At 46.6% G+C, this 25,664-nt stretch overlaps 1 protein-coding gene across 13 annotated transcripts in view; it reads right to left on the reverse strand.

Annotated features, from left to right (window-relative positions):
• Positions 1–25,664, reverse strand: part of TANC2 (tetratricopeptide repeat, ankyrin repeat and coiled-coil containing 2) — a 288,782-nt gene that overhangs the window by 32,885 nt on the left and 230,233 nt on the right. For all 13 annotated transcript variants that reach the window (XM_064473522.1, XM_064473526.1, XM_064473528.1 and 10 more), the window contains 4 exons: positions 22,882–23,113; positions 19,633–19,799; positions 16,984–17,591; positions 2,995–3,103 (listed from right to left, as the gene is read on the reverse strand). In XM_064473522.1, coding sequence (XP_064329592.1) covers positions 2,995–3,103; positions 16,984–17,591; positions 19,633–19,799; positions 22,882–23,113 — 1,116 coding nt within the window. The remainder of the gene's footprint in view (positions 1–2,994; positions 3,104–16,983; positions 17,592–19,632; positions 19,800–22,881; positions 23,114–25,664) is intronic.

A 25,664-nucleotide genomic window follows, 5' to 3' on the forward strand; every position in this document is an offset into this window, starting at 1 on the left:
TTTTATAATAAACGGTTAAAATAATTTAAAAATAGTTATACTACTACCAAACCCATAAATAAGCTGCTTGAGTCACCATCAGGACCAAGGGAAAGAGCGTGCATTTTCAGAATAGCCATCTGAAGATCATCACACATGCTATAAAAACCTTAGCCATTGTATTAGAATGCACTCAGACATTAGCGCAAGACATACAAGCTGACATTTATCCTTTAAAGAATAAATGCATTCAACCCCGTTATCACTCAGTTGCTGAAACAAAACTTCACCACTTCTCATTTTACAGATCATATCTTCCTTTTCTATTTCCTTTTCTGCCCAGAACCGTGCAGCAGGTTGAATCCTTCGGCAAAAGCAAACCCCAGCTGGGCACAACGTCAAACCGAACCACCACGAGGGGTTTCCACCACCCGACACAGGCCCAAGGCACGGCCTGACCACGCGCGCTTCATTCGAGCAGCTTTGCCAACCCCACACAGCCCCGGATTTCAAACAGCCTTGCTGGTTTTGCCCCCCGCTCCTGCGCGCAGCTGTCAGCACCCTCCATTTCTAACTTGTCGCTTCCTCTGCTGTTTGGCCATTGGCACCTTCAACGCAAGATCTTTGTAAGGCTGGTTTTCAAGGAGTATCAGACACCTTTACACACCCATAGCTATCGAAGTGAGTGTTTCTGCCTGTAATTGTCCTTACATTCTCAGTCTGGGGACAAGAGAGACCCATTTCTGGATTACTGACATTTTAGCTAACTAATTTAAGATGCAATTAAAGACTTCTCTTTGGTTGATTTGCAAAACATACGTCAGCCTGAAGTTTGGGTCTTCTTGTATCATTACTGTACATTTCTCTTCTTGCCCTTTCATTCCATGCCAGGCTTTCCAAGCTGGGTTGCCATATGCTTCTGTTAAAACTGGTAATTGCTTTAAAAGACTAAAACATTTGTACTTCCCCCCCTCCCCCCACACTGTTTGAGAATGTTTGCGTTTAAAAAAGAAAACCAGCAGATCTCAGTGTCAAGTGGAGCAGGGAGCGTGAAAGCTTCGTTACACCTACGTGTCAGGTCACTGCCTGTGCCTGGGCGTCGCTGATTTTTTACACCTGGAAATTCCAAGTGTCCCATCATTACCTTGCACAAGGTACGGGTGGATTCGAAGCTTTAGGGATTGGGGAGGACAAGTAAGTTTTCTGCACTGTTAAATCAAAGTTGGTCTTTACTCCTAACCCTCGGTGCTCCCTGGCTGGACAAAATGCTTTAGCCCTGTTCCAATCCTCTCCTGGCTTCGTGATGGGTAAATAAAATGGAATTACAGTGGCATCAGGCCTCCATAAATACCTTCAAAATTAGGATCATTGTGCCTGTGCAAAGCTGCTGCTAGAACATGATACTTCAGGAAAAACTCACTGAATTGATGACCTGACACGCTCCCTACTTGGCAGGAAACCCATGCCGTACTGGTAACGGCTTCAGCAAAAGATCAGACAGAACGAAAAGCCTGAATGGAAAAAAAAAATGCTTGTTTAGAAACAAATACAGCCCGTAACAACAGGAAAAGGAGCCTGTGTATGTACTCTTGGAAATATTATCTTAAAAGCATGCTCAAGATCCTAAACATGGTCTGCAACATTCCACGTCAATGCCTCCTTCAAAAAGTAATGCAGCTATTGTTTCACTTAGTAAACACTCACAGATCCTCAGTAAACACTTGTTTAAAAAAGGAATAAAAATAAAGCTATTCAAGGAAAAGCAAAAGACTAAGTCTTACAGTGTTTCTAATCCAGCTAATCCAAACCTCTTCAAAACGTTATAGTTCTTCTCAGCAACATACTGTTACGCTTATCTGTCACCGAGACACACTATTCTTACTGCAGTGTTGCAAAATCAAGGATTTTGCCGAGTGATTAGAAACAGAAGGCTGCACTGACATTTTTCATATGCCGACTGGCATCTTCTACTGTTGTAAATATTGCTCAATTAAATCTGGAATCTACAGGCAACTTGTCCACTTAATGAAAATTGTCATTTGTTTCGAGCCTGAAACCCTGTTATTTGTTTCTACCGTGGAAGTGTGAAACGAAGAAGATTTGGAATCAGATTTAGATGTAAATGGCAGCTGAACAGTAAACTCACTGCCGAATCTGGCCTCGGGAATGTAACTCAAAACTTGAAAATTGCTCGGGTAATGCGCCGACCTGGGGTTCTTCCCTTTGGCTCCGGCTGCCGCCTTCCCAAGCGAGGAGCCGTTGCTCCTGCACCTGACGGTGAATTCAGCACAGGCAGCTCAACAAATAAATCCGGCAGGGCTGACACAAGACACAAACTCTGTTTGCTCTAGAAATACAGGGGTGCTAAAGTTCTTAAGTCTATAAAATCACACACAGATCAGATGAAAATACAGCCTCATTTTTACCAGTGTTAAGCACCCACAGATGCTAATACTTTTAATAAATTCTGTATTTCCTGTGACCTTACAAATCCATGCTCTCATTTCCATCTCCTGGTCTGTGGGTCAGCAGGCAAAAGAATGATACTTAATTTACGGGTCATATTGATGCTCACATCCGCATTTGCCTTTCAATTACCCAGCTCTCAAATGTCTGTGTGAAGAGTAAAATGGACCCGCTGTCAGATTTTAAGGACCATCAGATCTTCCCTTCGCAACCTGAATTTTGTGTTGGATTCTTCAAAACCACTCCCTTTAAATGATTTGCTTTTCCTAGATGTTGTTACAAGGAACTCGTCTTACACAGGAACAAGCCTCTTACGGTAGAAGAGCAATTTCAGGTAAGGAGGCTCTCTGCTGGATTTACAGTCTGAAGGACAGTTTCATTTCAAGGATTCCTCTACACCAGTGCCAATTTTCTAAAGCTCACTTCTACAGGTTTCAGCAGCCTGCAGCAATCACACTTGTTAGAACAACCCTAAAACAAGAGACTGAACGCTGCCAGTGCTAGCGCGGGGACGAGGTTGGCGTAAGTCTTCATTTTAACTTTTGTTACCTTAAAAATATGTGCTTTGAGGATGTGATGTCCCAGTTCAATAGTTTGCTGTCGATTTAGTTTTCCCTCTTGACGGGAAAACCAGAAGGCAAGTAATGTATGGCCACTCCTAAAATCAGAAGAAAGAGTATGTTAGTATTTGCTCGTCACATTGACAAAAGAACTTCTGACAACAATTTCTGGTCCTGCTAAGCCTTCAGCCTCGTCCAGCTTTGGGAAACAGAGCTGGGCTAATTCTCACTTGTAAACCACCAACTAATTGCATCCTTTATTACTGGTGATCACCGATAGCTCAAAAAGCCCCAAACATTGGAAGACAGCAAAAATAAAGCATTGTATTTTCTATGAGCAGATGTGAATTTGGGAACACTAGAGGTACAAACACTGAAGTGCTACTTTTATAGTCATTTTGCAGAGAACTGTACTTTGAAAGCATGCCACCAATCCTGAAGTCGTTAGAGAACGACATATTTAAAATATCCACTTTGAAAAAACATCCTTTAAATGACAACTATGTTCTCCACCCTGTGATACATCCTGCAGAGTGAAGCAACTTTATTTCCATGTAAAACTCCTTCTAAACACATTCTCCAGCTTCTCCAGTAATAAAGATGCTTCTGGCAGCAACCTACCAGGTTGACAAGCAAAGCAAATTAACTGAGCTACTCACAGAGCCCTGTTTAAAGCAAAACGGATTAAAAGAGACACTGACTTCCATCGCAGATGGTCATCTATACTGACATTTTTAAACGTACAAATTTCCAGCTTGTAACACTGAAAGGTCAGCGTGCCCGGGTCTCCTCAAACATGCGAAAAGCTGATTCTCCGCACACGCACAGAACAGAGGCAGTGCAGAAACGCGAAGTATCGCAACCCATCTGAGGATGAGATCGGCAAATACCTGCCCCTGCGGGCAGGTGGGGATGCAACAGCAGGAGACGCAGCGGGCAGGGGAGGAGGCCGCCGAGGCTCCACGCCTGGACCTCCATGGTCCGGGGAGCTGAAATTTTCTTGGTTTCACCAACAAATTCATATCCTTCTTTAAGCTTCATGGTACTTGCAAGGGAGTCCTTTTTAACCCACGTCATTTCTAGAACTACATCAAAATGTGACTACGCATAAAAGCAATTAAACCCCTTCCAGCCAAAGAAAAGAAAATATGATATCAACTGTGGCTTTAAAAGGGCTTTTAAGGACAGGGAATGTTATTAGCTCATCACGATTTGGTAAAGCAGAAGAGTGTTTTGCGTGGCCAAATGACAAGTACGTATTATGGAAGACACGAAGCTTTCACAACGGTGGGGCTTTACCAGCGCCGTCTCCGTCCAGGCAGAATAGTTACCCCTGTCTCAAAATAAACTCAGAACAAAAGTGAAACGCTTGCAGTGTCGCAGCCAGGTGTTTGGCAAGGGCCCCCCTCGGCCCTGCCAGCGGGCCTCCTTTTGGACTGATAACATACGGATTCATTTTAGCGGAGCCCGACGCTGGTCTGCCAGACCTCGTGGTACTGGTAGGAGGTGGACGTGTGCCCGCTGGAGGAGCGGGATGGAAAACAAAATGTCTCTTTTTTACAAGGCAGGACTTCATCCCCAGGTCTTGATAGGTGAAAGAGCCCCGCATCCCACTTACATGTAACAAAAGAAACTCCTTCGCTGGTGATAAATTCTATTGTGCCTCTCTCCAAAATGCAATCACATTTACAGAGGCACCATCAACTCAAACAATAAACTGTTGTCTGAAATGTTTTCTTTGACTGATGGTACCCTTCACACGTAGGGTGACTTGAGCTGAAAAAGAAACTGAAGAAAACCTCTTTTTCTGCATGCTTTCCCTGTCGCGCTCCTCTCCACGCCCTGGCCTGGCACGCGGCGAGACGCCCAGTGGGGATCCCGTAGCTCCCCGCTCCCCGTCACCGGAGAAGGAGAAGCTCTGCCAGGCGGTGACACTCAGCCCATCAAGGTGTAGCTCAGCTGAGAGCTCATAACCAGGCAGGGCGCCTTGTGCACAGGGCAGCGCCACCGCTTCCCACGCGCGGGCGGCGCTGTGAGAGCTCTCCGCATCGCGCCAACAGAAGGGGCAAAGCATAAGAAGCTGGGAAAACAGAAGGGCCTTGGAAGTGGTTGTAGCACCTTAAGTTATCTACAGCCTGTTGCCTTGCCTTCCTTTCCCCTCTTTGTCCCCCATCCTTGGAGTGGGAGGCGAACATCAGGTCACATCCTTTTAAAGGAGACGGACAAATACGTTTGCTCATTACGCTGATTAACCTCCGGGAATGCCCATGGAAAGGAGAACCGAAGCAGAAGGGAACAAGTGGCTATGAGGCACAGCTTGAGTGTTGCTAGATACAGCTGCAAGTCAAGGAGCGCAGCAATTGCTAGATTTTATCCGTCCCCGTTCAGCCAGATTATGAAAACCTATAATCACTCTAATACACTCAATGCATCTCAATAGCTCATCAGATTCACAATGCTGCGCTTACGGTTTGGAGAAGAGCCAATGCATTTACCTCCGCTCAGAGGCTGGTAGTGCAACTTCATTCAGAGCCGTCAGCTCATTACCTTTCTGGGGAGAAAGCGGCTTTCTGCTCCGGGTCCGCGGGCGGCTGCGCACAGGGGCCCGCAGCCACCCCTCTCTACCTCTGTTTTTCACGTCACAGAAGAGGAAATAACGCCACCTGTTCGCTTGTTGAGCCGGGCTGATGGAAACCTCTTCGAAACGCTCGGGAAGGCTCTGAACGGAGCCGTAACTGCATTAATCCTAAGCATGAGCTGAGGGTCCAGAAACTTCTGATGTGCCTTTTCTTGGCCGCGAGAGATGAAGTGCAGCTCCTGTCTGCCACACGGGCCCACGTTCCACAGTTAGCTCCTAAATTGCTTTTCAGCTGCGGCTGGTAGGGTATTTACCTAAATTTCATTATATGCAGGACTTTGGCGGTTATGAATACGGCATGTATGAACTATTCCAGAATAAAGAACAGTATTCAGGAGTAATCCATTACCTCCGCAATGTTTCCCAGACCTCGGCTTTCGGCTTGCTGATAAATACTTGCAGTCACTTGTTCTGTCAACGTTAATTGCATGCTAAACCAGATTCCGACAGCACAGGCTCTTTTTCTTCTTTCTTTTTTTTTTTTTAAATACAGCAGAGGATGGCAGTAATGATTTCTACATCAAGGAGCTCAGTGAAATGATTTGCTTTGAATTTCACCACTGCGGAGTTTATCATCAGAGATTTTTCTATTTTTAATGTAAGATTTCTTTTTGTGAAAAATTAATAGCGCTGCCAGCTGAGCTCCGGCAGCCTTTGTCTGCTCTCGCAGGCTGCCTGGGTCAGCGCCGGCTCCCGCGGCGGCCGGGGCTGCCTGCGTGGATGCGCGCATACCTGCTTACATCCAGACACAAAGGCGAGTCTTCACCCTTCAAGCCCCTGCATAGCACGAACTGGTGCACACACGCAGCAGCAACGAGGAGGGCTAATGTAAGTGAAGGCTACGCACGGGCACAAGCGGAGGGGCTGGATTCACCAGAGCGGTCCCTACACGTCCGCTCCCGGTCACCTGAAGCCGAGGCGCGCACAGCCGCGGGCGCAGAGCGAGGCGACGCAGGGAGGCGGTACCTCCAGCACATCCCTCATCGCGCCCCGGTCCCTCGTGCCACAGATGAAGGGGACAAGGTGCCGTTAATAAAATACCAGCGTGATCAAAGAGCTGTGATGGAGCATGGGGAAAGGCAAAAGAAAATATTGAAAGCTTCTGGATCTGTGCTTCATCTATGCTACTCTATCCCTCAGGCAAAGAAAGAGATTTAAAAGGGTGTGAAATTACTCTAGTGTTAAGGCACTGCACTACTGGAGGAAAAGACAGGCAAAAAATAAGTGAGAATCAGTCCCGTTTACTTCTGAACCTACCGAAGTCCAAATTCCCTGATTTACACCCACCTCTCCCTTCTCCCAGCTAATCCCATGAAACCATTCCAACATCCAGAGATTTGACATTGTGCCCAGTGAATCTGGTCTTCCAAGAGATGCGTATTCATATTTTATTCAGCTCTGCAGAGTGCAGTTTTGTAACTTCGGCACAGAGAATAATGTCTGCTCTGACAAAGCCTGGAGCCTCCCTCGCTCTCAGAAGGATGTCTGTCCAGGCTGCAGAAAGGCCAAGCTCAGCTCACTCAGCTCCTCTTGAAGGATCACTCGATCACCAAAACTGATTTATTGATTTTTGGACGCAGTTCCCCTCCGATGTTGTAACTGCAAATTAACTTGGAAGGAATTAACCCTATACAAGAAAACTCGAACAAAATAGGGAACGCTCTTAAATGTGCGATATTCTTTCCTACAGAATTAAACACTGGTTTAATTTGCTGAGCTAACTGGGACAGCCAAGTTCAAAGCCAAGAAAAATCTTCCCATCCCTCGGGTCAGATCTCATTGCAGCGAGACAAGCTATGGAGTACCTGATCAAAAACCATCACCCTGCCTAGAAACAACCGAGGACACAGCAGTGGTGCGCTACCGATTCTAGCTGCTTTAGGAAACTGCAGACACACTTCCTGACGAGCAGGACAAGAAACCTGTGCCAGCACAGTTGCTACTTGCTTTCTTCACCCAACAGCTGCCTTATTTGCACTGACCCACTCCTACTGTAATCACGACTGTTCATTACACAGAGGAACACTTAACGGCCTCCACTGGAAACTAGAAACCCATCACTCTGGGTATTAAACATGAGATTTCCAGGCTAGAAGGGGCCATACGTGAATATCTAAGCTTACTTTTTTTTATAGTACAGATGATAAGGCTCAATCCATACATCAACAGATGCATGGGTTAGGCTTGCAAACCAAGTCCAGTCCAGGTAAGGCTCAACCCATGCATCAATAGATGCCCTAGAGCTGCATACCAAGTCCAGCACCCCGGTTCCACTGAAGCAGGTCTCTTAGAAAGACATCCGAAAATAAATTAATATTTCAACCATGATGCTGCCAAGCAGAAGTGCTAGACCGACTCTTTCTGGTTTACAGGAGACAAGGCATTGCACAAAAAATCCACACGCAGTCATCATCCTAACCCTTAGCACTTTGTTACCATTCCCCACGGCCTCATGTAGTCTAAGCAGTAAAAGCAGCAAAACCGAGGTTTGTGTAAAGGAGAGCTAGAGAACTGCACAAACCACTCTGTGAAAAGCAGAAATGGAATCACTTAACGGCATCTGGCCTATTCTTAAGAGTAATTTTAATTTAAGTAACAGCATCTTGGCGATGGAAGACTTAAGTTTCTGACATCTCATAAAATCAATAGGCTCACTGGATGTTTCTTCATTGCCAGGGTGTGACTGAACACCAGTAAAACCAATACCATCTGCACGGCTACAATCCTGTTTGCATCTAGAGGGACGTGCTCAGGAAGCACAAGCTCCAAATGCAGCCAGCGCTGCCTTGCCCCACGTCCTCGGCCCCAGGCAGGCAGGGGAGGCCGATGGAGCGCGCGCGAGACGCGGCCGGGAGAGGAACGAACAGCAGTTAACAAGATCTGCAGCATTAAGAGGTGCTTTAGAGCATTTGTGCTTAATGACTTTTAATTTTGAATGAGCTGGAAAGCTCCTTACCCCTCTGATGTGGTATTAACAGCATCCACAGGCATATCATTCAGGTAGGAAGTTTATTCAAGTAACTGTCAGAGATGTAACAGCAACGACCTCACTGATGCAGCTCAGCTGAAACTGAGACTGCTGCTGACCTGCTCACAATCCCGGCGTCAGCTTTATTTCTCAAGGCTGTCTATTAAAAATTCCCTAAGTACTAACCATGCTGCACCCCTATTTTATCAAGGATGGGGAGTGCCTGCCTCAGATTATGTTGCACACTTGGCTATCACAGAGACAGAGTTTGTCCGTAGTTTATCTGGGATAACGGAGCTGCATCCACGTCAGGAGCCGACCCTGGAGAACCTCTACACTGCACGAAACAACGGCAGTCGGCCGTCGGGAGCTGCCAGGAGAAGCAGCAACGAGGAAAACCAGACCACTCTGATGGCATCCTTCAGATTTAAGGTAACAAAAGATACCTACAATGATTTAAAAATACAGAACAAAAAAGGAAGGATAAAGGAAAGAATAAAGCATTTCCAAATGCTTACAGGCCCTGACTTAATGAGATTTAAAAAACCATATCCACAGAGTAAAGATGCAATTCCCTTGTCTCCGTTCGGTTCATAAGGCTTTTCAGAAAATCTGCTGGTTGCCAAGAACAGATTGCTTTATATTCAGAGAAAAGAAGCGTTGTCCAAGAGCAGTGTGAAAGACTGCTGGCATACTTAATAAATACGTTGGATGGGTAAAATGAATATCGACATCTTTTAGTAAGCTTTCTAGTGACTACACAGTTAACAGACTGAGAACATCTCAAAAGACCAACGGTGATACACTCAACCTGATGTAATCCAGGTTCTCATTCAACTTGACGTAATTTAAAATATATGGGGTTACAGAAGAATGTGGACTGGGATTTGGAAGTGCTTTACTGCCGCTTTGACCAGGAGTAAGTGACCATGTAAGAAGCAAGATGGAACAAAGTCAGGGCTGCTCGCTAGTGAACTGCTGGAAGATGGCTTTGCTCCATAAGAGGGTCTTAAGATTTGAGGAATGAAATGTTTCTGCTGATTGCAGGGGGGCTGGACTACGTGACCTTTAAAGGTCCCTCCCAACCCAAACTGCTCTATGAAATAACAGGAATAAATTAAGCAACATTTCTTTCTTCAGTCAGCATTGATATTGCCTCTGATTAACTCCATTTCTCTCTTCTTGGTGGCTCCATGCCACGGAACGGATTGCTCCGTGAATATTTTCTTCCATTTGAATGTGAAAATGGTACAGCATACAGCAGCTTACAGCCCAGAAAAAAAGAAAAAGATTTTATGAGGACAGTAACTCAAGACACTAAATATATTCAATATATCCGAATGCTTAGGTTGCATGTCTAATGAGCCAGTTAAAACAAGCTGCTCTACTGATGTCCTTTATGGTGGCAGCGATCACATCTGCTCTCCATCTCATCTGTCATGATTTATAATGTCTCCCGTTTCTCCTCTTCTCTTCCAACTGAGGCTGCAGCTGCAGCCCTGCCCAAGTTTCAGAGGAAAAACCTGCAGCTAAGCCACTTTGCTGCTTCCCTAGACACAGAGCCACCACCACAGGCGTGAGTTCTGGTTTCCTTCTCTTCTGTCCTGAACCCCGTGTTACACAAGCATTGGCTTCTGATGCTCAGAGAAGTCCCTGTTTCAGCTGCCCAGCTTACTACCAAGGGCTTTAATAACTTATTTTTTTCATCTCCGTATTTCTGCATGAGATTAGAGGCAACATCTAGAGACGCTGGCGACACGGATACTTGCATAAAATGAGCTTCCTACACTCATTTTGTTGAGCTGTTGCCTGCTCTTTCTGTATTTCAAAATGTACTAGGTTACAAGTCAATGAATCAGGAAAACTTGACTCTGGAAGTCATATGGGAGGCCTAGAAGTTGTATTCTCAGAGTCAGCACTCCATCAGGTCCCTACTGCTCGGTGAACAGATTGCGTTTGCCCCTCCAGTTAACTGGAGGACATTATGATGGATTCGTCCTTGTGATCCAAAAATACGGCACTCACTACGGTCTGCTTGAGGAGTAAATCAGAAGAACAAGAAACATTGTACTGGTGTTCTTATGCTACGGGTATAGACAAAGCCCTGTCCCAAATCACAGCTAAGCCACTGCTTCCACCACGCTCCACACTTCTGCCAAAATGGGAGCTGTAGATGCGATCTTAAAACACCAGATCCTGTGGTGATGCGGTAACTGTATTAACTCAGCACAGGCCTTGCACAAGTGCAGATGACCGGAGAGCAGGCTGGGCAAGGAAAAAAAAACCTGACCTCATGTATTTCGGTGACATGTGGCGCCCAGCCCGCGGCTGGAACCAGCAAAACAACCAATTACAACATACCCCTCCTGGTTCTGCTGATGCGCCGAGTGCTGGCAGGTACCTGTACCTGGGGGCACTCAGAAAAGCCCAGTGTGAGCTACAATACACGCTCAGCTAAAAGACTGGCACTCTGGAGCCATGAAAAACACATTAAGAGAGGTAATTCCAACGGTAAAGCAATGCTAAATAATAATGGAAGCAGCAGCGCTCAGCTCCCTGCCACACCTCGAGCGCTGGGGTTGCTGCTGACTGCCGACCGCTTGCGAAAATCTGATTATTTCATCTCCATCCTCACAAGGTGCCAGCGGGAGCCGCAGTATTTTTAATTTGATCCATAAGTACCTAAGGGACTAAAAGAAATCCTACACCCGTTATTTTGCCTCACCTTGAATTCAAACAGCACCTTTCCTTCACTAAGTCCATCCCACGTGAACACAGAGAAAACACTTAAGACATAGCCTGAGTTTTGGGGAGCACTTGAGCATTTCAGCTCACAACAAAGCAGAGTATATTTTAAGAGCTTTTCAGAATCTTATAAAACAGGAAGAAAGTCAAATAATCCATGCACCATGATGACAAAGTGAGCTACGTATGGAGGAGCCAACTGGGGGTAATTTTTAAGAAGCTAAAACCATGACATGTACGAACCCAGCCCCCATTTAAAGCTGTTTGTTGTATCCCTGAATTTCTATAAATACCATTTTCACCGACTTCTTTTCCTCCAAACTTTCTAAATGAATTCTCTTTTGACCGGGGATGGTTATTTGTCAATCAGATTAAGCATTCCATCAAAATGAAAGAAAAAAACCCAAACAAACCCTGTATTTTTTTCTAATGTACACACTCTATAATTTTGCTGGGTAATATATTAAAACATTAATTTTGTGTAGGAAAAGTCTCCACTTGCAGCATGCCTCCTGAGAGGGAAAGGAAAACGCAAAATACCTGCACTATTGTATCAAAAGGCAGCTCTGCTGGAAACCATGGCAACTCAGCGTGGGTTCGCGACGCATACTTCTGGATCGCTGCTGCCTGCTAAACCCCGCAGGGTGCCTTTCGCTGGGGTTCCAGGGACAGGGGCAGATTTGGTTTGTGGATGTGAAGAGGAGGGAAGAGATGAGGACATGCCCTCAACCTCACTGATGGAGCCACCAGTACTTCTGCCTGATTATTTTTTTTGTGATATCCCTGATTATTATAGATCTTCTAAGCAAGTCAATGAGCAGGAGCTGCCTGATCAAGTCTTGGTGCACTGAAGAGAACATCTGTTGCAGATTATCGATTCCTCATGCAGTGTTTCCAAGCTTCCACGTTTCAGAACAGCCCAGCCCAGCGGTGCCATCCCTGAAGAAGGCACCAACGCCCTGATTTTGAGCGATGCCAAATGCCTGCCGGGTCTCTCTCCATACCTGAGCACTCAGCTTTTTGGAAACCCGGCCACAGATGTTCGGGGTTCCAGGCTAACACCGCATCGGTAGCATCCATGGGAACAGTTCTGCATCTCTGCGCCGTGAGAACATCCCGTGCGCAGCAGGATATTCCTCCAAAGTTCTCTACCAGGAGACTCTCCCCCATCATCACGCTGGTGACTGCTGTTCTCGCTGCTCTTGCTCTTCTTATGGAAGGAAAAAAAAGCTTCTGGCCCCATCATATGGTAAACCACAGAGTTATGTGCCGTAACCAAACATCTGTGCAACGGCAAGGAGCCAGAAGCAGGATAGAGCCTTCGTCGTGTTAAGGAACATCTTAATTTCTGCAGACAAAAAGCGTTCTTCGTTACGCTTACTTGCAGACTGGCCTTAAAGGCCAGCGCAGCAGAGCTGCTGCTCTGCCTACCCGACACCGCAGCCCCGGTGGGAGAGACACCTTGGGCTGCACCTCCAGAGCTCGGCAAACGGGGGCGAGCCTACGCCGAAGGCACCACCCCTGCAGCCTCCCGTCTCCCCCGAGTTCCAGCCCGGTGCAGGTCAGGTCACCTCCCTGGGAGCAGCACGTCGGGGAGCCAGCCGCCCTGGACTGCCCTCCAGGCAGCGGAGGGGATCGGTGATGGGATTCAGCTCACCCAAGGCAACGGCTGAAACAGGCCAGACAAATCGCTTCAAGTACTAAAGGAGACCAGAGCGACTGCCTGCAAGCACCTAGAATTGGGTGAGATGAACCCAAGCCACAGGTGAAGTGCTTGAGGAGAAGATCTAAATGCTTCATTTTGCTGAGGACTCGTGGCTGCGGGGAAGTTCCCGGGGCAGTGCAGCCAAACAGCCTGTTTCTACCCCGCTCCAGAGTGAGTGGTGATGGAAGGGGACACACCACCAGCACACACAGCGTTGGCTGGTCCGCTGCCACCCTGAGAAGCAAAAGCCCAAATTGAGACAGTCATATGTGCGCGACAGCGCAGAGCGTATCTTTTGCCTTCCTTAGTTTTCCTGTGCAAGAAAAGAAGATCTGTGAATCTACCTCAAAACCCTGTGCCTTGGTTAGAGGAGCAGCCTGGACAGATTAATCTCATCCAGTTTTGCCAACACCGGGGACATCTCCTGGTGAGCCCATCACCCCGAGCTCCATCCACAGATCAACAGGAGCAGGCGCTTCCCAGGCACTCTTCATCTGACCTATTTTAGCCTTTTAGCTTGTGAGGAAATGAATCATTCTTATTCCTCTCCTCTGACTATAAAGCAAGTCTAGACAAGGAACTCAGATGTTGATACTTAAATCTGGATAGAGTAATTTCACTTCTGGGGTCCGTATCTGACTACAGCTCTTTTACCGCCTTGCCAGGGCAAATCACTTCACTTCTGCCTCTCTCACAGTCCTTTCAGCAGCAGCACAGGGATAAAACATTTTATTAGCATTGTAAAAGCACGGAAAATAATGGCATGGAAGTTTCTGGTTAAGTCTAGGCAGAAAACAGCACAGCATTATAGCAGAATTTAGGTTAATAACTGTAAGAGCGAACGTACATTAACAACCGCTTCCTCTGTGCACCAGTCACAAAAGATTGGGCCTTCCCCTAAAATGTTTTATGTTATTTGTCAACTAAGACGCTTGGTTAATAGTGCTGCGCTGACAGGCTGGGGAAGTCGTTACCACAATGCTGGTTAGACGCTCTGACAAACACTTTTTTGGTGTCCTGTTATTAAACAACGGTGGACGATGAGGGAGTTCCCCTGCGGGAGAGCCCGCAGCGACAGCGCTCCCCTTCGATGCCAATTAGCCTTGGCTTTGGACAGCAAACGCACGGTGAGCGTTCAAAGAAGAGGGTTAGCACCTCAACAGGCTAACACAGAAAGCCGAGGATGGAGATCCGCTGTTTATCTTAAAAGCGTAGAAAAAGGTGACTTTGTGGACATTGTGTTCTTCCTCTCCCCTCTTTTCCGTGCTTCCGAGAACAGAGGAACTCGTTCTCGTTAATGAAACAAGGAAGATTGCCCCCGCTGCAGTGCCGTGGCCGCGAGGCCCATTATCCCGATTTCCTTCATAATGCCCTCACACCTGGACACTCTGTCAGCGTAAGTCAATTAAAAGCGCCTTCACAAAAACACATTTCACTTCAAAGCTCTTCTCCTGGGATAAAAATCGGCCTCAGCAACGTGACCCTTTATGTACCGACACGGCAAGGTCAAGAAGCTTCACGTGAACGGCGCATTTCTGCAACGCCGGCTGCTGAACTTCGGGAGCCGCCCATACAGTTGCCACGTCTTCTCAATTCCCAAGTGAGCAGAAAGACATCAGGCTGGCTGTGAACAAACCAGACGCAGGCAAATTCTCACAGGCTACTCCTATGAGCTCCATCGATGGCAAGCTGTGCTTCTTTTAGAAGAAATAAAATGAAAAAGCATTACTTATCTTAATCGTCGCTAAGGGTTTACCATGCTCTGAGCTCAACAGCTCAATATTAGCTCTTCCCTGAGAGCTGGACAGGAGGATTTTGAGGAGCACAATAGCTGAATCTCAGGGGGTCCAGTCTATTAATCACCGAAATGTATCCTGTTTCATTATCTACCATCAGAGTGTAATGCAATTAGTGCACATTATGCATTAGAGATATTTATTAGTCCTCCAGAACGTATGGACTCACACTCAAGGCAGTGGGAGCCCGTTACACGCATTTCAACATTCTTGCCAGCGGCGAGGAGCTCGGTCGGGTTAGCTCTGCAGGGCTTCCCTACTTGCGAAGAGCACGAGCGTTTCCCGTACACTTTAAAGTCACCATTAATTTATCACGTGAAATGGCACGTACAGGATGAAAAGTGATGCCTGGAAGTCTCCTGAATGGTTCGTGATGTTCATGAAGGCAGCACCAAACCCAAACCCTGAGCAGAGGTCTCTCACATCGCTGGTGACTTGTCGAGCGAATAGGGGCTGATTTGTGCCTCCACGCTAAAACCACACGTGGCTGCATGCCTGGTTTCAGTGCGAAACCACCTAAAATGCAGCAAGTTTGAGTTTCATTCTGAATTTGGTATTCGGAGAACGCCCTTACCCATCGCTGCGAGATGCAGACGAGTATTTCTGGACGCAGAGGACCACAGTTCCCACTGCAACCTAGCCGTACGCATTGCTTCCAGCACCCAACAGACACGGGTGTCTTACCCACCAGGTCAGCATCCTGCACCTTAATTTTCTTTCCGTGGTAACAAAGGAAAGCAGTGATTTTTCCGAGTTGCTCTCGCTATGGGTCGTTACGGCAAGTGCTGTGCGATCAGTGATAACTGCCAGGCGTGCTGGCTGCCGGACCCTCGCCCAGCTGACGACTAGCTCTTATAGCCAGGCCAGCCACAACCACAGGGGCCAGCCAAAACCAGCAGCAGCGGCTGGGAGTGACTGGGAGGGAGGAAGCTCTCAGCTCCATAGGCGTAAGCGCCGCACAGGCATTGCAAACAGGGTGGAAAAGCATGACGCAGTGACAAGCACTTAATGACTCCGAGGAAGGATTTAAGTAACTAACATTGATGGATATAAAGGCACCTGCTGCTGTGAGATGCTTTACAAAGGGTTCGCTCGATAGGACTGTTATGTAGAACCTATTAAAACAGAGAAGATGCCCATTGGGAGGAGCTATATAGTATTTTTCTACTGCAGCCTGTTTACCACAAAATTTAAAGTGGTAAATTACTCTGACGCCGCTAACAGCTACAGCTGCTTTAACCGGCCAGGTGGCTGTTTGGTTCCAGCAGACGCCATCCTAGTTCCTTCCCCCTGACCACAGGGTCTGGGGGATGCACTGACACGGCCTTGAATCCCAGTGTCTCCCTGATATTTATAATCGTATTTTAAGAAATGGGCAGGCCAAATGGAGCGAAGCTTACAGGGACAAACTGCTAGAACGACAGTCAGGAGTGTCTGTTTCCACTCTTCAGTAGAAACAAAAATAACGTTGTTAATAGTGATCATTGTGTTTAGCGAATATAAATCTAACCGTGATTAAATTCTTTTCCCTGTGAGCTAAGCCAGGAACTCAGCTGCTGTCAGGACTGAGATTATGGATGCATTTACAGTCCAAAATTGCTAGAGCCTCATCCTGTTCCTTATCTTGCTTTCAAAAAGACATTCAGTAGGACTACGAGGAACACAACTTCAAAAAGAAGCCGACTGCCAAAGACGTATCCATGCTGTTCATCCTTCATCTCCTCACCCTCTACTTCACATGGTTTTGGTACCTTTGGAGAAAGGGAGGATGATTCCCCTTCTCCACTCAGAGCTGGCAGGAGCAATCTCCCGAAATGCAGACACCCCTGGTGATGCCTGTATGGGAGCTGGTCAGCTGGGGGCCTTCTGAGGAACAGCTGATCTCATTCTGAAGATGACTATTAGCTTTGTCGGATCAGTTGCGTGCCCAGGGGGTCCTTATTTTTCACCATGATCAATATAAAGATTTAGATCTTTATACGCGTACAGACGTAGAGATCTACAGTGCGCACAGACCAAAGTCAGGTGAGACGCATCCGTGCCCAACCTCGTAAAACGAAACGACTCAGATAACAGTATGAGCTGAACACATTTGTAAATTCTGATTTCTCAGAGCGTTTGCTTACCTAGGATCACAAAGAAACTTGGTCTTTTCACCTTCTTCTCTCCAAATAAGCCATTCTCGGAAAGAGGGATGAACAAACATTCGTGTCATATCTCTACGTTTGATAAGAAACATAGAAAGGTTCTCCATCCTCTGCTGAAAGTCATCCCACTCCAAAGTGCCCTCAATGTTACCTGCATTAATGGCCTGAAAAATATGTTCATCTGTTAATGGATGCAGAGATGCCACTGCCACATTCAAGAGAGGCATAACCCGATCAAAGGAAGACTGCGTTGGGAACTTCATATTGCACTGCAACAGGTAAACTTCTGACAGAGACACTGGGACTACTTTGTAGCTGGAGCTTTTTAGTACTAGGTATCCTTTCTCTATGAGATCAAAAGTGAGTTTTAGGTACAGGTAGGACCCTTGGCTCAAGGTCTTGAGGTGAGAACTGAGCTTGCCAAACGTAGTGTTGTCCATTTTGCCGTTAAGCGAGATGTTGTTCTGGATCTCTGAGCTGCTGTGTATCCGATGAAGGATATATGCCTGCAGGTCCTGGTCTATGGCTTCATTCTCTTCCAGTCTATCCAAAAATATTCTGTGGAAGGGCAACAGCTTAATTATTTCCTACAAAGAAAGAAAAAAAAAAGGATACTCATGCTGGCAGTGTTTATTATTCATTAAGTAAACTTAATTCATATTACAATAGCACCTCTGAGACTCCTTTAAGACCTCTTCCATCAGGGCAAGCACACAAGATGGCAGTTTGTGCCCTCAGGACCTCACAAGCTCATCTATAATCAAGTGGGTCGTGTGTGAAACATGACTGAAATAGAAATGAAGGACACTGTTCCTAATACTGCATCCACGGAAAGGGCTGGAAAATTCATACAGAGCATTGCCCTTGTTATTCCTACCCCACCCCAGTCAGGTATCGACATGCCGCCCCTTCTGCTGGCGTGTCAGGGGGAATGGACAGCCAGACGACAGAAGAAAAAGGCCAGAAGAAATTTTGCTGAAGCCGAGCTAAGTACCTCCCCGGGAGCGCGCTCCCACATCACACAGCTGCAATTAACAGGGAAACGCAGGGAAACATCAGGACAGGTAATAGCGTGTATTTTCCAGTGCAAAATAAACACATCTATCTGCTGCAGGGTAGCGCGGCCAGGGATCCTCTCATCTGCTGAGCTCACTGGTGATGTGTACGCAACGTAAGCCAAAGCTCATCCAAGGCCTTTCCAAAGGAATTCTTGTGTCGTGGGCTCTCAGTCACTGTGAAGCAGGGGGAAATGATGCAACGGAGCTGGACAAGGCAGTTGCAGGAGAAGCCATCGGCCCTCCAAAAAAATAAAGAGGGAGAGCACAGTGCAAAACTAAAGCTTGCAGTGAAAACCGTAGGGCTGCAAAAGCCTTAATTAAATGAGGAATTCAAGTCATAGGGATGCAATTTACCTACAATTACAAAAAGATTTCTTCCAAATGATGTTTCATCTACTCCATTAGTAAGCAAAAAAAGAAGCGCAGCACAAACCAGCAGATAGCCTGTGCTCTCCCGGTGTCTTGGGGAGCAGCGGCCGTTCCCAGCTACGAAGGTGGCGTGGAGCAGCTGGCTGCCTTGATGGAGCAGGAACCAGCTCTCAGCTCCCTGCCAGGAGGACCACAGTAAATCAACCTGTGGATCTCAGTAAATACTGGCAAATCTCAGTAAAACTTTTAAATGGAGCACCATAAAAATGAACTGTGCAGCCCTGCGCTAACGAAAAAACGGCTAGTAATGAACGAGTGAGAAATGCAGAGCTGCAGACGCCTTTCTGCCCAGAGCAGCTGGTCCGGCTGAAGAGCGGCTCTGAGCTGGCTCCCAAACGCGTGTCTCGTCCCTCTGACGTCTGTCTCCTTCGGGCTCGTGGCTCCAATGATCAGCGTGAATGTTCCCACAAGTGATGCTGCAAATCAACCAGCTCTACTGTGAAACGGTTGAAAGAGCAGATCTGCCCTAACTGGGTCATTGTGTTCGCTTCCCAGCTTGCGCCCTTCAGACAAGCAGTTGAGCCAACAAACTAAGGTCAGCTTAGTCCTTACGCCAAGAGAGCGGTGAGGAGTCGCTAAGGTCAGGCGGAAGGTAAAAACCCGCCCAGCTGCAAGCTAAAATAAAAATACTTAAGAATAACTCAAACAACATTCAGCTTAGAGCTTCAGCACCTGCTCAAGATATTCTTTGTTGAGCTGAATAATGTCTTGGCCCGACGTTGACTCCTGCAGACTGAAACAATCACGCCGCTCTGGATCATGCAGAAGGGCATGAAGATATGCACCACTTTGCCCTTCCACACGGAGGAGAGGATATTCCTGAGCAGCACAGGCTGACAGACATCAGGCCTCACCCTCCTAATAAGCTCGGCCAGCAAGTCACACGCCGGCGCGCGAGCTGTCTCACTCGAACAACTATTTGCTGATAAACATTTATTGACATGCGTAAGTGATGCTGGATTAGATCCCTGCAATGCTGTGGAGTGAGTCTGGGGACATGAATGTAAATCCAAGTACAAAAAAGCCAAAAGGACAACCTGAAATAAACGGTCTTAAGCAAATCCAGATACCCACTAAGATCATCTGTATCAAAGCCCGTTGTGACAACGACAGTTTATCACAATTCCTGCTCTCAGCATACCTGTAGACTTGTCCTGACTGTCACCACCAGCTTCAGCCAGGAAGGGAATTTTCCAATCATTTTGCTCAGGAATGATACTATAGTGTCTCCATAATCCGGTTTGTGAAATTCAGCTTCATTTAAACCATCAATTAATATAATGAAATCTTCATCAGGGATCTTCCTCTCTGAGAGAAAAAGCAAAAGCATTTATTTGAAAGGCTAGACATGGGACTGTAACACCCTGCAAAGTCACTACAGTGTTTTAAAGCATCATCGGGTGTTGCTAAAGAAGAAAAAAGACACAGTAGCAGCACCTTGCTTACGCTACATTAATTGCATATACATTAATTGCATATACACAGAGGCAGGCCTCCTCATACAATACACATTTTGGTTACGACATACGCAACCGTGATATCCCACGGAGAACACAGCTAAGTCCTCTTTTTAAAAACCACCTCTTCCACAAAGTCCAGTGTTATGTGATGTGAATCAGTATCCTTCTGATAAGTTTTAATAACCACGTTATTAGCGGTGCTCTGTAGTTCTGGTGTTAAACGCTCACCCTGGCGTCAGCCTGTCTTCACTTCTGCAACTGCTAAATGAAGCTTCCCCAAGAAATTCACCTCCCCAGCACCTCTAGATCCTTCCAATCTGGCACTTTGGGCACTGGCTTCCTGATCAACTGAGGTCTGGGCAAGTGTTCTGAAAGAGAAGCAAAGCTGACGCACGGGCAGAACGCTCATCTGAGGCGAGGAGACCATCAGCCGGCATGCGTGGGGCTGGTCATGCAACCTTTTGGAGGGCACAACCTCTGCTCAGCAGAGACTGTTCAAAATGACTCTGAAATTCCAGTATTGTAAAGGAGTTTGATCACAAGTCTGTAGCCAAACCTCTTTTATAAATGAGTGGGGAGCAATGAAAAAGATCCTACAAAAAGCAAATCATGGACTTTTTAAACAGGATGTTTTTGCTGCTGGTGAATACAGTGACCAGACCGATGTAGACATTGAATGCTTCTATGTTAGACGCTGAGAGCGGAGCATAGCTTTATAACTAATGATACAGATGCTTTTAGACTTGCATCTTCAGCTCAAGCGGTATCTTCTCAAAGGTAATCTTGCCTCATAAACTGAAAAACGGGGGGGAAACAAGAGCCTATTGCTGGCATATGCTATCAACAGGTACCACAGATTCTGGTCTGTATAAAGTTTGTTCTGATTCATGAAGTACTATGGATAAATCCTGCTATCAAAAAGCTCAGTATTCCGAATGGCAGGTTAGCTTTTCCCTTTGACTTTAAATTGCATGAGGAAATTTTCTATAAAAACCCAGCACAAAACGCTCATCGATGACATGAGCAGTCTCTGTGCTGTTCCAGGGAGAACCGAAATTCATTAACACCTTGCGTTCAGTACTGCTGAGCATCGAAGTCCCATCTTGTCCTTGCCTTACGTTACCAAGTTGCACTTAATTCCTAACATACTGTTAAGATCCATACGGAAAACACGTATTTTGCACTAAAATTACCATAGATCCTTTTTCAGTTAACTCCTCAGTAAGATTATTGGGTACACTAGAAAACACGCTTTATGACTCTCTGAAATCTTGGGAGTGAATAGTGCCGGAGTTTTATACCCACATCTCATGTTTCTCATAAAGCCCAAGGGAGAGAGGGGAAAGCAGGGAACAGGGGAAGAATCAGAACTTTGTTCTCTTATATATAATTTAGACTCCTTGAGATTGAAAAAAATATATATTTGAGAAACATGAATCTAACTTTCTCAGTGACGTTCACCATTAACGGCTGCGCAACAATTTTGTCCCAGTAGCATTAAAGCTTCAGCAGCACCTTGTAAAAGACCTGCTGATATATTTACAGAGTCTTAAATGTTATATATATTAAAACCAATTTCCAGACACTGTTCATTTTGTTACAAAACACTTGGTGCAAATTAGCTTGCCAGCACTCTCGATCAGCAAGGTTGAAAGATGGGAGTCCTGATCGTTGGCTCCATTGGAGCTGAGTTGAGTGCAGAGCCCAAGAGAGAAAAAAAAGCTTTTATATAAAATTTTTCCACCCCCCAGAACTTAGGTCCAGATGAGGGTCAACCTGCTTGGCAAGAAAAATAAGCACCCTCCGAAATGCTCTGAATCCAATAGCTGGAATACCTCCCAAGGAGTTGCTGTAATAACCACAAATTATTTTCCTTTAGAGCAGCAGCTCCTAAATGCATCTCTTTTTTTTTTTGGCTCAGAGTGTTGGTAGGAAAGGGTAGCCGTGCTACTCCTACGGTGACATTTCTCCATGCCAGGAAAATCAACCGCTGCCGAGCTGCGCTGGCTGTACATGTGCTCGGTGCCTGGTGGAACCACGCACGTTGGACCCAGATGCTGCTGCTCCGAGTTTGGACGCTGTTTTTTGAAGAGCTGATTTGAACAACAGGGCTTTGAATTTGGTAGAAGATGCATCTATTTCATGTTGGCTCCTACACTGTCATACGTAGGGTGGTAACAGAAAATTATCTGAACGCTTTTTGCAGCCAAGTTGCAGCACGCCATTTTAATAAACATCGTTTTGCAGGACAACAGAGTCCTGAACTCTGCAACGCTCTGATAGTTTTCATGGCAACGAGCGAAGATCTTAAATTTAGCGATTGTCACAACGAATTAGTTATATCTTGCAGAGGAAAGAAAGAAAAAGAGATCAAACCAGCGCTGCGTTAGAAAAAGCTCTGAAATCTGTAATCAGCATAAGGCTTGTTACCCGTTGCCCTAGCAGCTTTACACAGGGTATCTATCGAATTTTATGGTATCAGCTCTTCCGGTGAAAGCTTTGAATTCTCAAAAGCCCACTAAATAATGACAGGGAAAGGGAAAAACGTTCACCCCCTAAACAAATAAATCGGAACATGTTGCCATAAGCAGAGCCATGCCTGGAAACTCTTGCTGGTTTTCACCTTCGGGACCGCGAGGCTGCATTTGGGATGTGGAAGCAAGCAAGGAAAGAGAAAGCCAAACGCACGCTGTCATTGGCGTTTCATCTACGGCCCTGAAACGCACACCAGGAGAAGGGTGGTTAACCCCTCCCTTCCAAGCAAGCACGACGGCATATTCTCAGCCTCTCCAGATCCCACCTCTTCCCCGCAGGTCTTGAGATGCGGCGCAGAAGGATTAATCTATGGCTTTGTTCAAACGCCCAGATGCAAGTAAGCAGCATTTTAAAAACAGTAAGAAAAAAGGTGCGTGGGAGGGTCATTACGATACCTTTGTGCAGGTTTTCCAAGGGCTCCAGGACTCCCCTCCGGAAGGAGGCCATGGGGTCTTGCACGCAGGACCTCAGGCTCAGCATGCTCTGCAGGTGGGGCTCTCGCAGGAGCTGCTCCCTGTAGGCAACGAACTGCGGCGAGCGGCAGAGCAGCGCGGCCACGTTGTGCACAAACTCTGGCACCAGGCAGGTGTAGGCATTATCCGCTTGGCAGTAGTGATAAGCGACAACCTAGCGAAGAGAAAAGGAACAAACAAATGCATCTGCCTCAGAGATGAGTTGGGCAAGTTGTTAAAAGCAGCGTTTTTTTGTTTGGCGAGTTTGATGTATTCTGGCGGGTGAAGTCTTGAAGAGTACCAAGAATTAACTGCCTGTGACAAGAATCCAGACGAATCAGTTGGTAAAAACAGGCACTGATCCTGAAAAATGACTGGACCTGCCACTTGGGGAATAAATGAAGTTAAGCTGTAGCTGCTCACAGAGACGGAGAGTGACAGTAACTGACATATCGGAAGCACCGTGCTGAGCAGGGAGCGATAGGATTGCGCTCCAAGCTCAGTTTAAGGACCTGGCGTCGGTAATAACTTGTGGTTGTTTTCTTGAACTTATTTTTTATTTGCTGTTTTCAAATGCCGAGCTCTGTAGAAGCAGGCCGGGAGCACTAGCACCTTACAGCAAGGTAGCAGCTGCAAACGACAGATTCCCGTGAACGGGGAGGGAATGTCAGGCTTACTCTACATTACTCATCCACTGTGATCCCGCTCTTCATTCACAAAATCAATTCAAGTAAAAATAATTAAAAAGAAAGAAACTTTCCTCTTTTCCCAGGTCACCTGATTTTCCCAGCTCTTCAGACTCTGCTAGAACCCACTAAATTCTGCCCACTTATTAAAATAAGCGGAAGAGCAGTGATATCTTCTCAGTTGAGTCTGCCAACTTTCCTGCTTTCTTTCACAATATTAAAAAAAGGCCCCAAACCCCTCTCTTTGCTTGTAAAGCACTCGCCAGGCTGCTCCAGTACCGCTCCATCCACCAGTTCCTCCTGCTGCCTTGCTGGCACCAGCCTCCTCCTCCTCGCACCGCCTGGCCAGGTGGTGTGAGCCTCTGCCAGGTCAAAGAGCTTTTCTCCGGCTCCCATTCACTGGGTTTTCTTTTCAAATGTCACTCATAGTACCCAAAAATATCCTGGCAAGACAGGTGGGATCAGTTTCGTACCAAACCCACTGCCGCCCTGGAGCGCTGTAGCACACAGTACAAATATTGCAAAATAAACCCCATCTCGGAACTGGGAGAGGACAAGGGGGGATGGACACAAGTTGCTCTTGGGGAGATTCCGACTGGACACGAGAGGGAAATTTTTCTCAGTGAGGACAGTCACCACTGGAATAATCTCCCCAGGGAAGAGGGTGACTCGGCCACGTTGGGCACCTTCAAGAGTCGGCTGGACAGGGTGCTGGGCCATCTTGTCTAGGCTGGGCTCTTCCTAGAAAGGTTGGACTGGATGATCCCTGAGGTCCCTCCCAACCTGGGATTCTGGGATTCTGTAATATAACCGAGGACACCGCGCACAGGAGATTTCTGGGGCCTCTCTGGGTGCCCTGTGAGCTCGGACGAAACGCGGCCTGCGGCTGCTGGCTGATCAAGGCTTGCAGGCTTTCCACCTCCAATAACGAGCCCTCGGCTCGCCGCAGGCTCCGAGGCGGACGGGGTGGCGTATCCAGCCTCTGAGCTCTGCCACTGCGAAGGACGGTACCGAGAAGTGAAAACATCAGGCTGTGGGGTCCTCGCACCGTGCTGCATCAGCGCTGGCTTTTCATTTTAAATAGAAATACATGAAATTACCGACGGGGTATAATGCAATAATTTCCTTTCACAGTCAAAATGAGGTGTGATGATAAAAAAATGCGTGAGGAGTGATGATAGAGCTAGGCTGTTATTTCAAGCATCGAGCCCTAATACATGTGCTTAAGCTTTAATGGATACCTCCAAATCCCTAACAGAATTTTTCCTACCAGCCAGTTAAAATATAATGTACTCCCTTACAGAACAGCACTGGGTAAAGTAATAATAAAGGTAGCGATTTCTTTCCAACAATCCTATTTATTTGGGGATTGTAACTTGTGGATTCCACAGTATAAAGTTCTTAAGCGGGTGCCCCTTGATATCAGGTTCCCAGTAACAGAAACCAAATCGCTGTACGCAGAGCTCTTATTTCCTACACAATAGGTGTGCAGACGCAAAAATAAAGGCTCCTTTTTACGAGAGGCACGTTAACTTCTTCCAGGAGTCTGAAGAACCGCGTCATGGAAAAGGGGACACACTCAGTACCCACGAGGGGAACGGTCACTGCCAGATATCGGGACACGCAGACAGTTACAGCTCAACTAACTTAAGCCCCCTCAGGTACATTCTGGATCCTTGTGCTGGATTTACTGGGATATTGACGAAGCCTTAACGGCAGGATAAATGCAATGCAATGCTTAATAGGTGGATCTGAAGCTAAACCAGTAAGCAATGAAGATTTTGGGAAGGCAACCAAAGGAAAGGCATTACAATGTTCTCAGAAATGCAACTGCGCCAAAATTTCATCTTGATGTTATTTATTCTCTGTGACATTTTCTCTGTCTCCAAATCAGAGGCTGCCAAAAGCCAGTGCTGCAGGCTGAGCCTCGCGCTAGGATCAGGCTCCTCACTTACACAACCAGAGTTGGGTGGGCAATAGTTTGCTCATCCTGTAGAACTTTTCAAGGTTTCAAAGCATTTCCCTGTTCCACCCTTGGGA

The sequence above is a fragment of the Phalacrocorax carbo genome, chromosome 25 (genome assembly GCF_963921805.1).
Source record: "Phalacrocorax carbo chromosome 25, bPhaCar2.1, whole genome shotgun sequence".
NCBI classification, from domain to species: domain Eukaryota; kingdom Metazoa; phylum Chordata; class Aves; order Suliformes; family Phalacrocoracidae; genus Phalacrocorax; species Phalacrocorax carbo.